This window comes from Antennarius striatus, chromosome 2 (assembly GCF_040054535.1).
Source record: "Antennarius striatus isolate MH-2024 chromosome 2, ASM4005453v1, whole genome shotgun sequence".
Taxonomy (NCBI): domain Eukaryota; kingdom Metazoa; phylum Chordata; class Actinopteri; order Lophiiformes; family Antennariidae; genus Antennarius; species Antennarius striatus.
In genome coordinates, this window is record NC_090777.1 from 5,023,467 (window position 1) to 5,038,344 (window position 14,878).

The 14,878-nt window shown below is 41.6% G+C and overlaps 2 protein-coding genes across 2 annotated transcripts; both read left to right on the forward strand.

The window, feature by feature from the left end:
- The first annotated feature begins 7,284 nt into the window (after positions 1-7,284).
- si:ch211-148l7.4 (uncharacterized protein LOC563603 homolog) lies at positions 7,285-12,027 on the forward strand. Its single transcript, XM_068335395.1, has 2 exons — positions 7,285-7,508; positions 8,328-12,027. Exon 2 carries the CDS (start codon positions 8,353-8,355, stop codon positions 9,871-9,873), a length of 1,521 nt encoding a protein of 506 aa, XP_068191496.1. The 5' UTR covers positions 7,285-7,508; positions 8,328-8,352; the 3' UTR covers positions 9,874-12,027.
- Positions 12,028-12,901: 874 nt separating this feature from the next.
- snrpg (small nuclear ribonucleoprotein polypeptide G) lies at positions 12,902-14,637 on the forward strand. The gene is made up of 4 exons (XM_068339768.1): positions 12,902-13,037; positions 13,234-13,256; positions 14,072-14,196; positions 14,439-14,637. Exons 1-4 carry the CDS (start codon positions 13,006-13,008, stop codon positions 14,487-14,489), a joined length of 231 nt encoding a protein of 76 aa, XP_068195869.1. The 5' UTR covers positions 12,902-13,005; the 3' UTR covers positions 14,490-14,637.
- The last annotated feature ends 241 nt before the right edge of the window (positions 14,638-14,878 follow it).

Sequence of the window (14,878 nt, forward strand, 5' to 3'; positions counted from 1 at the left end):
GTTTTCTTTACAATCATCGCAGAAAATCCCACTTCACAATGACAGGAGGTTGGAAATGGAAGCAGAATTGTCGATGCTTTTTGGGCGATCTCAGGATAATGTACATTGACTTTAATCCAGAACACTGGGGCAGTTGTGGGTGCTTAATTGTGTGGGCTGATAACCTGTCACGTGACCGAGACCTGTCAAGCGGGACAGACGCTCGCATTCGTCAGTGCGTCATTCCGCACAGACATCACTTTTCAAAGTAAAACACCTTTCAGACTCCGAAACAAATAAAACAGAAGTAATGCAAATTATTTTTTCTTTCTGTGTGCCCGGACACCAAATGACCCACAGACCGGTACCAGTCCGCGGCCCTAGGGTTGGGGACCACTGGTGAAGAGAACCCGCCTTCTACTGTCTGTGGTTGACTAATCAAGACGTGACATTCCATATGTTACATCAAACCAGAAAAGAGGATTAATTCAACAGGGCGTCTCCATAGTAGTAGTAGTAGTAGTAGATAGATGGATGGATGGACGGATGGATGGATGAATGGACGGATGGATGGACCTACGGGTGGACAGACGGAAAAAAGAAACACTGACAACACAAGACAGGACATACCACAATACATATACAATACTACACTAACAGACATATTCAATCCTAACAGGACATATACTAAGATACAAAGGGTATAAAATGGAATAAAAGTGAAAGATAGCAGGAGAACCACCTGGTGGGTAAGGTGCATCCTTCTTACATAGTAAGACGTCATTATCCTAATGTCACTGTATGCACCACAATACCTTGGCCCCACTAAGCTGCAGCACAGGCTGACATCCCATCTGCTCTCCTCCATTCAACAGCGTGCTGACCTCACCACCTCGCCCCCGCTCCTCCTGAGAGAGTCATTGTACCCCCTGATGGCACGGGGCACGTAGGAGGACCTCAGCCTCCCTGTGGAGGCGCTGTGTGACAGCAGTCTGCTGCTGAAGGTGATTCTCTGCTGGGAGAAGGTGGTGTGTAGGGGGTGGCTGGTGTTGTTCATGATAGCCCTGACTTTGGACATGTTCCTGCTTTCCAGAAGCGTCTCCACAGAGTCCAGGCTCAGCCCGACCACTCAGCCTGCTCTGTGAAGTCTGTTCAGACGGTCCATATCTCTTTTCCTGGCCCCACCACCCTAACACACAACACCATACGACAGCATGCTGGAAATGATGGACTGATAGAACATGAGAAGGAGCTTAGGACAGATGTTGAAGGAGGCCAGCCTCCTCAGGAAGTACATCCTGCTCTGCCCCTTTTTGTACACACAGTCCGAGTTGAGTGACCAGTCCAGTCTGCTGTCTAGCTGCAGTCCCAGGTACTTTGTAATTTCCAACCACCTCACTGCCCTCCATGACCACTGGCTGTGGAGAGGGGGGTGCCCGCCGGAAATCCAGCACCATCTCCTTCGTCTTGGAGACGTTGAGCTGGAGCTGTACATTAGAGTTAGGTTATCGAGGTTGTATCCAATCAGAATTCAGCTAGCTTGTGTTTCCAAGTTTAACCTAACAGGTTGTATGAAATCTGTCCAGGGCCTTCAGAATTAACAATGCAGGTATCTGTGCACTGAATGAACGGGCACATATACTCTAGTTAATAGATAGATACAATAATTCTGTCCTTTACCCTTTTCAGCTTCAAATAAAGCCCTCAAACATTTACTTACAATGACAGATTTCACTCAAATTTTCTTTGAAAATGGGTTTTCCAAATTTGAAAATTAGAATCCAAACTACTTTGTTTGCTTCACCTATCATAATAATTGGCCTTGGATCAGTTGGTCATATTTTATGATTCAATGATTTTATGTATAGATTTTTTCCTCTAATTCAGCGCTTCTCCTGCGACATGCTTTTTTTCGTGTCATATAGTAATCCCTCACTACTCACGGGTTATGCGTTCCAGGACCACGAAATTCCGCACTATTGCGACAAACTATTTATTTAATTATTTATGATAAGTTAAACATTTACAAACCCTCCCATACTGTTATTAAACCACCTTCTATCTGTATTACCTTTTCCCGCACACTTATAGATTCTTTAAAGCGCTCTTAAGTATTTGTTTAACACACGGAAGTGTGAGTTATTTCTTAAACTTTTTTTTTAAGAATGACCACCAGGCTGTAACATTTTGATAAAAATAATATGTAATTTTCCTGCTTTTTCCTTTTTACTGAAACAGTTATGATGTTATTAATAAAATTGCTAAAATTAAGTTTTAGTTTTTATGTATTTTATGTATTTTATTGTACTATTGGCAACTCAATCCTTGCGTATACAGTTTCTACCGCATATTTGATTATTACTTTTGGGATGCATAAAAAATGTTCTGCTACAGATTACACAAGAACCAATGCAGTCACAGATTGCGATATCCCGCGACACTCCTGAATTCAAAATTTTACCCTGACCTGCTTGCATAGGTCAAAGATCAAAGCAAGTGCTCTGACCTGCTTTCATAGATCAAAGCTACCGCTTTGATCTACAATCTTACTCACTGGCATTCTCCCCCGTCTTTCTATCTTATCTCGTTCCTGGGCATACAAAAGTTCAAATTTGACCTTGGCCTAGTTTTCTCAAGGTCAAGGTCATCATCTCATTTTCAGCGACTAATGTGATTAGTAATAACCGAGTAATGTGATTTTTGTTTCATCTTTCTATCTGCAACGATGGCAAAGACATTTGGTGGATTGCAACGGACAACCACACAATTACAATACATCACTGCTTTTGAAGCGGGATATAAAAATAATGTTAGTAAAATTATTCTTTGTTATAAGTTGAACTATCTATTTTTTTTCTCCTTTTTTTCTGTTTTAATAAGGATACAATGTTATGCAGAGGTGTAAATGGTATTATTTATAGTCAATGCAGAGAGTGGGGGGGCGCAATTTTTTTTCTTCTTGCTGGGGAGGCGTAACAGAAAATAATTAAAGCACTTCCTCAACAGCATGAATGCAGACCAAGACATTAATAATTATATCCATTGTCACTGAATCAAAGTTGAATATTTATGTTTGGAAAAAATCTTCTTGAGAAATCAAGCATGAATTCTCCTGTTTGAGCTCGTCTAGTGGTAACTTGTTGGTTGTAAAGAAATACCACATCTGTGCACATAAAGGGTTTCTTCTACTTTTCATTAAAATACAGAAATAAACAAATTCGAAAGTAAACATATAAATAAATAAATGATTTACTAGTTAAATACATAAATAAATTATCAAATATAGACATTCCAAAATAAATGAAGATATACAGAAATATATAACTGACACTTTTTCTATGACTGAAGTGTTTATCTTTACTTGTTTATCTTATTTAGGTATCTTTGTATTAATTTATTTAGCTGATGTCTTTTTCCGTCTTCCCTGATACCAGACGCCACGTGTTGATCAGTCTAAAGCTTTTAACATTGTCATCATGAACTTCTACTACAGAGACTTTGTCGTCTCGGCCTGATGTGGTTGAACAAACAACCAGAAGAACAGCCTGACCGCTAACAACGGACAATTTTCACCCAGCTACCCAATCAAAGAAGAGAGGGGTGGGTTACCGGACGGCTGGCCCCTTATTGGTCAGGAATCATGATGATGTCACAACCGGCAGAAATTGAATTCCATTAACCTACCCTGTGAAGGAAACTAAAATAAGAGCAGCTCAAAATATTGATATCTGGCTGCCATTTAATTCTGTATAATATGTCAAACCATGATGAAATTTCAGTTACAGGCTGCAGACTTCAAACTTTGTTCACCCTTTATTCACACATTTAATAGAAACACGTGATGTAAACACACACACAACGTTCCCAGGCCAGTTTAATTCAGGAGCCAGGCCGGCTTGTATCAAAAAGGCTTAATGGCATTGGGTCCGTGGAGATGATTTTTGGTAGCCTTCTTTGGCTTTTTCTCCACAACATTCTCCATCTGTCAAAGAGAAATTAAGTGCAGCTCATGATAAATTGTAAACATGACAACTATTCACTTATAGTACCTCCAGCAAATAATAGAACTTGTCATGGGGAGTAATTTATGTATTTTCCTCCCAAGTTAAGGAGATGGTTGATGGCTTCATCCACAAGGCTGCAGCGACTGTTTGGGTTTGCAGCTCCACTCTTAGGAAAAGTGACAACAGCCTGTTTATTTATTCTTTGTTGCACATGATCAAACTCTCTACTCTAAAGTTATCTGCGGTTACATAGTTTATTCACAGAGTGGCACTGTTCTGTAAGACAAAGATCTTTGATGCAGGGCGCCAGGCTGGCCTGTGATCTGCCTACAATTGTGGATCATTTAACTAAAGCTTTTAATAAACAAAAATTGCAGGTGTGGGATCATCGTCTCATCAAATGAAGGAGCGGTCACTCTGATTGGTCACCATTCTGAGTTAGGAGCGCAAAGGCTCAATCACGAAATCATTTATATACATTACTACCGCTACTACTATAACTTCTCTTTAAAGGTTCATTCATTGTTAGCTGGTAGAATCGAGTCAGAACGCTTCTGTTTGTTCTCCTGTGTGTTTAATGCTTAATGTCTTCCTCCTCATGCATTCAAGCTCTGGTGGATAACATGTCAATCTTGAATGTCAGAATGTTCAGACCAGATAGCAGAAACCATCCAACATAGTCAAAACATTCAAAGGTCATTTGAGAGGAAAGCTTTAGGTGGCGAGAGCCTCCCAGAACGTTCTTACAGAAGTTCTTACAATTGTTTAGTCTCTGGGTTTCTAAAGATTGGACTTCCTCTTGGTAACATCTGATGCCCTTGAATAAACCCTCTGTAGATTTGATGATTCATTTCATTTTGTCTATTTAACAAGCCTTGAGATTTGCTGAAATCTGATATCTTTATCTTGTCTTGTGCCATTTCTGAAATAAGGGAGCATGCTATCTGGGTATCTGAAGACGGAGAATTCTGGGGTGTCTCGTACAAAGGGGGCGTAGAGACTGCTGTACAGCCCCAAGAAGGTACGCCAAATTGTGATGTCGTGTGGCATCCTACAAGATGTGGCTCAAAGGCGCCCATACTACTGCCAGAGCAGCATATCTCCCGTCAGATGAAGCACAAGCTGGACCCATGAATGTGCATCCTACCCAAGAGGTCATTTGTGCCCAGCAACATTTCATTTCAACCATGTAAAAGAAGCAGTTCACTTATTCACAAGAGCATTTATTGTTTTATCTATATTTGTGAGGACTCCAGTTGATCCAGGCCATCATTTGTGCTGCTCAGTGCTCTCATGATTTCTTCTTGTTGACTCCAGCACAGCACAGGTGAGGAGACGAACGGCCGGCAGGGCAGGAAGCAACAGCCAGTGGTTGCGGTATACCAGTGTCGGAGACGATGGAGGAATTCCTCTGTGCTACGAGTCTGTGGTAGGTGGATATGACTGAGTTTCATATCCAAGAAATCAAACATAAGTCCAAGTCTGTGATATCATCTTTAATATGCATAAGAATTCAAACCAATTACTACCATACATCCAGCATTTAGGCATGAACTTCTGTTTTTGGGCAGTGCTATGTTTCATCAGGAAATATACACAAGACTGTACATGAGGCTACAGGTCTCAACCTTGACAACTCTGTACAGAAAAGAATCGAACCCAAAACTTTGTGTTATTAATAAAGTATATGGTAACCCAATGGGTAGCACTGGCACCTCACAGCAAGACAGTTCCAGGTTCAAGTCCTGTTCTGTGCAGAGTTTGTATGTTCCCCCCATGTTCTCTCCAGGTTCGCAGGTTTCCTCCCACCTCCAACAAAACATGTACTTCAGTTGGATTGGTCGGTTCCAAATTGTCCACAGGTATGAAAGTGTGTGCAAGTGGCTGTTTGTCTTTCTTGCGATTCTGCAATTCGCTGGCAACATGTCTGGAGAAACTAGTGGTGGGTGGAGCAATCCAAATATCGATAGTTTCGATATCTAGTCGGCAGCACTATCAGATCGACAGTAGCCTGGTGAGATTGAGATCATGAAAAATACTTTAGATTTAGCAATTCAATGACACATTAGTTCTTGAATAGTGTTGGTATCGGTATCAGCGACACTGGCCTGTATTTACTTGGTATAGGATCAATGTTAGATCAGTGTTTTTTAGTTTGTAAAAAAAACAACCCGGATATACAGTACAGTGCACCCTTGGTCTTTGCGGTCAATGCGTTCCAGGAACCACACGCAATTGAGGAATCTGTGATCGAGATTGCGATGTATTTGTCTTATTATTTACTGTAATTTAAACTACTATGAACCCTCCCCATACCGATATTTAACCACTTTCAATCTGTATTACTTTTTTCCACACTCTTACCGACTGTTTAAAGCACTTTTGTGTCTCACAAAAATCCGAGACTGACGGAATGGAGCGCACTTCTGGGTGCCGTCAGCCAATAGGATGCGCGTACGGTATCACGTGACTGCCTACAGCAAACTGGATGAGCTGGAGCAATCGTTGATGCCCGAAAGTGCGAGGGTGCACTGTCTTCTTCTTCTCCTTTTGCCTTTTCCCTTCAGGGGTCGCCACAGCAAATCAGTTGCCTCCATCTAACCCTGTCTTCTGCATCCTCTTCTCTCACACCAACTACCTTCATGTCTTCTTTCACTACATCCATAAACCTCCTCTTTGGTCTTCCTCTAGACCTCCTGCCTGGCAGTTCAAAACTCAGCATCCTTCTACCAATGTATTCACTATCTCTCCTCTGGACATGTCCAAACCATCTCAGTCTGGCCTCTCTGACTTCATCTCCAGAACCTCTAACATGTGCTGTCCCTCTGATGTACTCATTCCTGATCCTATCCATCCTGGTCACTCCTAGAGAGAACCTCAGCATCTTCATCTCTACTACCTCCAGCTCTGCCTCCTGTCTTTTCCTCAGTGACACTGTCTCTAGACCAAACAACATCGCTGGTCTCACCACAGTTTTGTACACCTTTCCTTTCATTTTAGCTGAAACTCTTCTATCACACATCACACCTGACACTTTCCTCCACCCGTTCCATCCTGCCTGTACACGCCTCTTCACCTCTTTTCCACACTCTCCATTGCTCTGGACTGTTGACCCTAAGTACTTAAAATCCTCCACCTTCTTGATCTCTTCTCCCTCTAAACTCACTTGGGTCCCTCTCATTCACGCACATGTTCTCTGTCTTACTGCGGCTAACCTTCCAGGACAAACCTCCACCTCTCTAGCTTCTCCTCCACCTCTTCCCTGCTCTCACTACAGATCACAATGTCATCTGCAAACGCCAGGGCGCGCTGTAACTTAGTTTTTCCTGGAATTTTAAAAAAAAAGCGAAGAAGACGGTCACGTGACGGAAGTGACGCCATCAGTTCGGGGACGTTAGTCTGTGTTTAACCAAAGCGAAGTTTTACTTTTGTAACCATGTTCTCATGGTTTGCTAACAAATTTGTGGTTGTAAATGCAGCTCGTTGGCCTCAAAGTTACAACATTTAATGTGTCTGGGAACTGAGGTAAGTTTTTTAGAAAGGAAAACGGGCGTTTTTGTTACGTTAGTGCTGCTATTGACGTGCTAGCGGCTAACATTAGCAAACACGAAGCTAACCTGTGGCCACGCAGTAAAGGGAGCGTTCGGATTAACCAGCAGCTTTCCTGCTGGTTACACGGACTGCATGCTGTCCCGTTGTTATTCAGCAGAGGTTCACACACTTAGATACCAAATGGCCAAAACATTTGTGAAATGGATAAAGAAACGCAGAGAAAGACGCGCCTTTGCCTTCCCTTGTTAAGAGTGAACTAATGAGAGCTGTTGATTTCAGGCCACTAAGCAGTCAGAAGGACACAGAATGAGTGCATAAATAGATAAAAGTACAACATTTTAACTGCATGCTCATCTATGTAGATTCAGTTTGATTAAATGGTTAAAAAATAATTCATGTACAGGTGAAATGCAGTTTTATGAAACTAGCTGAAATAATGAAAACATCAGCAATGAAGGTAGAATGAGATCAGTGCTCGACACGACAACATTACATCATTATTAATACATTTATAATAAATTTTGTATATGCAGGGCTTGTATTTCACAGTTTCGATGCAAAGCGTTAGTGAATGTACTGTCGACAGTCTTTGGGTGTTTGTTTTATTATTATTTATAAATTACAGGCTGGCTTTGTGAAGCATGTTATCGCATAATGTTTGAATTTTTAAAAAAATATTCCTGGATGTGCATTTTGATCTATTATAACTTAACACGTATGCAAATCGCTTTAAAGACGTACTCCGTGATTTCCAGTTTCTCACCCAATCATGTACTGATTCCATTGATACAGGAGACACTTGTTGAAAGTGAAGAAGATGGACGGTGTCAGCTGGAGCACCACACGGGCCCAGGAGTCTTTCAGCCGCCCTAGGACATCAGCAGAAACTCTGACGAAGCTTGCCAGCTTCATTGCACGGGCGGACGCAAAACCACACTCTCATAGACAGCGTCAGTCTCACCTGTCCTTGTATATTTGTCAAGAATGTGGGAAAGGTTTCTCCTATGCATCAGACTTGTTGCACCACCAGGATCTGGAACACATTCTGCCCAAACCTCACCGCTGTCCGTCTTGTCGGCAGGAGTTCTCCCTGAAATCTTCCCTGCAGTTACATAAATGTGATCAAGATTCCATCCTTTGTGAGATTTGTCATGGAGAGGCACACCATAGTTCTCCGTGTTTTGCATGTACAACTCGCAAATCTGATCCAGGCAGGCCACCGGACATGTCATCTCACTGCCAGCCTCACCACTTGGACAGAAGTCCCTATGCGTGTGCCCCGTGTGGGAGGGGCTTCAGTCAGAAGCAGGCTTTACTGCACCATCAGCAGGCTGGGTGTGGTGAAAGATCGAATACCAGTAGCCTTCCACATGACTCCCCACCAGTGTCTGAGGGAGACTCCACTCACTCGGATTCTTCAGACACTCCAGGGTCCAGCAGCAATATGTGCCAGTTCTGTTCAAGAGCCTTCCGCACAAAGGCTGGACTGCAACGCCATCACCTGGTCAACCACGCCGACGAGTGGCCCATGGGTCCACAGGGAGGAAAAGGGATGCCTTTCAACATGAACGGAGATCCAGTGAAAAGGACAAAGTCCAAAAAGAAGCTTTTGACCTGTCGCTCCTGTGACATGGTTTTCAGGAGAACCTCGGAGCTGTATCTTCACAGGAAGGAGAAGCACAGCAGAGAGACAAACGTCAGGAGAGAGCCGAGGCCCGTCACCAGAAGGAGCAGGAGAGGAGGGACGTATCCATGTCAGGTCTGCGGAAAAGTCTTCCTACATCATTTGTCCATTAGGGCACATTACAGGCAGCACACAGCCTCCAGCTTCACCGCAATCACCAACAAATATAGCACCAAAGACTCACAATCAGCACCAAATCAAGTACAAAACATCTCAGAAAACAAGCCTGTTAAGGCTGGTCCAGGGCGGCCCAGGAAAGTACCTAAACCAGAGAACAATCAGACCGATCCAGGCGGCCGCAGAGAAGTGACTGGAATGGAGGAACTGCTTGAGGAGGACGCTGACAGGGAGTTTCCATGTCCCTCCTGTGCCGAGGTTTTCTCTCAGCAGCTGAAGCTAAAGGAGCACATAGAACTCCACCAGTCCTCTGTGAAGAGGAGGCAGTGCAGCGTTTGCACAAACGATATGGACACGTGTAAGTGGCCGGGCTCCAAGAAACACAGACTGTACCACTGCGTGCCCTGCCAGCAGGGCTTCTCAGCGCTGGACTCTTTCCTAGAACACTGTCAAGAACACCTGCGAAAGAAGGTGGAGGAGGACAGCATCTCAGAGGGCTTCGCCTGTCAGGCCAGCAAAGCCGGAGCGTCAGTGTGAATGTCGGGACTGGTCGCCTTTTTCCCTTGTAGGATCGAAGGCTGTAATGGAGTCTCTGAAATGCTTTTTGGATCATTACTAGAGCATTTCTGTCCTTACCAACATATCAAGGTCAAAAGACCAGACTGGGTATTGTGCAGTTTTGACGTTTCTTTCCATACTTCCTGCCATTTGCTGCATCCAACCAGATTTAGACTTGGTTTTCTACATTTTGATTCGGGTGAACGTAATTGTTTTCATTACATTTGGAAGTCATCACTGCGTATTGATATACTTCAAATACGGATATTTTTTCTGCTAATTTTCTCAGGGCTTATTCTTCCATCTCTGTTTTGAATCACCTTTAGTATTAATTAACAAGTTGTTAGGAAATCTAACCACTAGAATTAACTGTGCCCATGACAGGACTGATCATACATGTATGGATCATCCCTCCAACACAGGAGACAAATTGAAATTTAATTTTTATTACAACTTAAATGCGTTTTCTTTCATTCCTGGTGTGTACATGCAGACCCCATGGCGTCCTTAAGGTTGATGGGAAGAGCATGCAAAAAATACCTGTGTATCTGGAATGGTTTGCGTCTCTGACGTGAAAGTTACTCAATGAGCATTTTGAAGTTCAGACAACTTTAACCTCTAGACATGAGAGTGAGATGATCTTGAAAGAGACGTTCACTCAGAAAAAGAAAACCTGTGTCCGTCAGGTTTTGGGTTTTTTTGTCCAGTTCCTGCTGAAAAAACGCACTGCTGTATTTTCCATTGGGTCTTATTCAGAGTGATCCTAGAGGGGGTGTCAGAGTCACGAGTAAAACAAGTGATTATTTCATATCTCCGGAATTTGAAGTAACGTGATATCACAGTATACAACTATTTTGGTGAAAGCTCCACCATGTGTTGTGTTAGTTTGGAGTTTAAGTGAAACAGTTTAGGAACCATTGTATTAATCCTAAAAAAAAAACTGGGGACTTTAAAAGGAAAACAAAATCAAAACAAACTGACTCTGTACTGTTCGTACAGACCAAACAAAAGCTCAAGCTTGAGTGTGTGTGAACGCACCACGAGAAATCAACAGGGGCTTTTCATGACGCCAAACCACCTTGTTGACCTGACTGAATGTTTCCTGACATGTCACAGAGTTCGGCTGAAGTGCCTCCGTTGGATCTTGCGTTACATCTCCTGTGTTTTGCTGTGTTATGCGTTCTTGTTTTCTGAGCAAACTCAGTCTTGTCTGTCTTTTCCAGCGGCGTTTGTGAACTGGTTCCATGCACCATCCTCAGACGGTGTGCATGCTAACGCTCTTAGCCTGTTGACTACAAGACAAGAACAAAGGGTTTAATGATTTAATGTGAATGTGTGGACTTGGATAGTAACAAACAAGCTGCGTGGTGTCATGTTCTGTTTTGTCGTTGCTCATTTTTAAGTCCTATGCAAGGAAATGTCTTTTACTTTGAGGTTTAGAGACCTCATCTGATTTTCATCGCTGTAGGGGAAGTAGGTGACTGATGTTTTTTTTTTGGTTTTGATGAACTGTTGATTTCAGATACTTTCTCCTCTGAGATATTTTGTTTGCTAGGGTCTTTTTTTTTTACACCAGGCATCTGTGATGCTAGAGCTTATTCATTTCAAATATGTCTTCTGCTGTATTTCGGTAATAGTTATGATGATAGATCTGTTGCACCATTGGAACATTAAATGTAAATATGGCATTTTGATTCTAACAACAGGATTTCAACTGCTTCTAAGATAAAAAAGAAGTCAGGTGTGCTTTACGTTGCTGAACTTTTTTTTTTTTTCTGAATAAAGGTCTCATTTGTTCCAGTCCAAAGTTAAAGACATTAAAACAAACCTTTTTGCCTGTGGTGGAAACAGCCAGCACACTGCCTTTTGTCATGTTCCCAGAGGATGACTTATCTATGCAAAGAAGCCAATAGTGACCCCTCAGTATGTCTGCAAATGCTTGAAAAGTGCTTTAAAGATTGAATTGGGATCATTATGAGTTTGTTTTTTTTCTCAAGACTTATCAGCGACTGTGAAAGTCTTTTTTTGTAAGTATTGATATGGTTTGAAAACTTTGCTTTTGTAATTACTTTGGCTCTTAGATAACAATTAAAAGTTGACCATTTTCAACGGGTGTTCATTTTTATTGACGGAGCTCGTCAGTAGTCAGGTTGTGCCTTTTGAGACATATTCATTTCCATTTTTTTGTCATTTCTAATAAGTCTGGCTGTTGGTGTGTGTGGCATAAATTTAGCCAAAGGTGTCGAAATTTTGAAACTCAAATCAGTTTTCTACAGTCAACCTTATAGTGGCAGTTTACACTGATTGGCATATTCCATGAATTAAAATGAAAACTGAATATTGTCATATGTTCAATCATGCCATTTATATATCTTTATAAAGTGTTACTGTTTCCATGGAAATGTCATTTTCTGAAAGGTTGAGTCTGAAAGGTGGAGCACATCTGGTAACCAATGCATCTTTGTCTTCACCAAACTTCATGCTTATATTAACCACAAGTGTTGGGTTTCTATAGATTCCAGGGGACAATATGAACATGATCAGAGTGAAGGACTAAAAATTACAAATACAGTCAAATATTTAAGTAGTACCTTCAGTTTCCACTTCTGCGCTTGCATGGTTGCTGGAGCCTGTCCCAGCTAAAAAAAAATAAGAGTTTTTATTTATTGAGTGAAAACCGTATTGATAACGTACCAAATTGCACTCAGCAGATTTGTGAGATTGAAGGTAGTTGGTGTGAGAGAAGAAGATGCAGAAGACGGGGTTAGATGGAGGCAATCGATTCGCTGTGGCGACCCCTGAAGGGAAAAGCCGAAATGAAAAGATTTATGAGATTGGTCATCATATTTCATTTTTCTGGATTTCATGCGTTATGCACACGAACAACATAACACCTTCGGATTATCCATGTAAGAAAATTGTTATGAATGGTATCCGTACTGTATTCCGTTCCGCCTTTCCCTCCCGGCCACATGGTGGCGCCCTGACAGAGTAATACACGGAAGTCCTTTGCTTAACTTCCGGTAATTCGGCGCACGCTCTCGTTCCGCGGTTTTGTGAAACGTATTTTGTGCGAGCAGCTTTGTTGGTGTTCGGGAATCCTGCGACAAAATGAGTAAAGCACACCCGCCCGAGCTGAAGAAGTAAGAAACCGACCGCTAAACGAACACGAAGCCCAGTTTGAGTTACAGTTTCATTAAATCTACAAATTGTTCTCGAGCAGCAGCCATTCTGTCTTCAGCGGAAACAAGCTAATAGCATTAGCTAGCATGTCCCTGTGGCTAACGCGTCGTCTTCAGGCTCATGTAAAGTAACCCTGTGTTATTTTTCTTATTTCAGATTTATGGACAAGAAACTGTCATGTGAGTAGAGAAGAAAGCTCTTCGAACCCATTGATGGGCAAATAGAAACTTCAGTCGCACTCCTGCGTCCGTCAGATTGTTGTGTGTTTGTTTGTATGAAGGTGCTTAAAGCACACAACGTAACCAACAAGGCTGAAGAATTTGAAATGGATGAATCAGAAAACTTTTAAACACACTAAAGGGAATTATGATTTTAGAATTTGTATTTTTGTGCGATATTAAGAAGTCTTAACATAATGTTAAATGTATTTTTAACGTCTGACTGTTTAATATATACTCATAAGATAGGGGGTGGGTATATTCAGTTCATCACAGCCCTGGAGGTTTGCATGAACCGACTGGAAGTTTCGCTGCTTCCTTCAACAGACAGAAAAAAAAAACAGATAAATCATAGAAAATGAGTGCAGCTCTCAATTAGAACCTCCGTCTGATCAGTGTTCAAAATGATCAGGGTATGAACGTCTGTCAAAATTCAATGTATGAGCTGGTTGATGACTTTTAAAGTCTGTTTGTTGATTATACTAATGAGAGAGATGTTTTGTTGATAATTTAGGGGACGGGAATCTTACAAGCCAATGGCTTCTACCCGTTAACCTTTTTTTTTTTTCTTTTCGGATGTTGTTGATGTTTCAACACTGATGAAAGTGAAATATGCTGTAATAACATGTCTAGAAAGAAGGAAAAAAATAACTGAATAAATAAATACAAAAAGGGTGATCCCCACTTACACGATACAAGAGTGATTTCTTTACAAGTCAGGTAGATTTTGGAATGAAGTGGTTCTGAAGGAGAGGTGGATCTGTTCTTGTTTGCAGTGAAGCTGAACGGTGGCAGACATGTGCAGGGCATCCTGCGAGGGTTCGACCCCTTCATGAACCTGGTGGTGGATGACTCTCTAGAGATGGGCCCCGGAGGACAGCAGAACACCATCGGCATGGTGGTCAGTACCTCCATGGACGGTTCTGTATTTTTAGGGAAACAGTCGTCTGTATGCGTCTCTCCTTCTATAATCCTCTTTTTCTGGACCTAATCAAACTGAACTTCATCAGAGTTTTACCTTTTGGCATTTTCAGTTTCATGAGAAATGCATATCGTGTCGTTTCCATGGAACGTCTCTTCTGACATTTTTTAAAATGAAAACATGAAGTCTTTTTTGAATGTCTTTGTTCTCATTTCTTTTAGGTCATCAGAGGTAATAGCATCATCATGTTGGAGGCTTTGGAGAGAGTATGAAGAGGAAAGAGACACGTTCTCACCGTTTTCACTGTCCTTTGACTTATTTAGAAGTGGAAAGTGAATTGGAAATTGTAACAGATTTTTGTTGACAGGATGTTTTCTTTGATTTGTGCGATTTTGTGAATAAAACTTATTTCTTTTCGTATATTGTGTGTGCATTGAGTTTATACCTTTAAATGTTTCAAATAATTAACTTTAAAATTCTGTATTTTATGTTTACAACACTTATTGTAATGGTCATTAACTTTGTCGGACCTCGTTTTAATAAGTGCTTTCCAGCGCAGCCACAAATGGTAATGTCCTAAAAAGAACCTACATAACGAATGCAAAATGTGGAAACTCGATATGGAATGAAAACTAGAATTTTTTAAAATTTCTTTATAAAT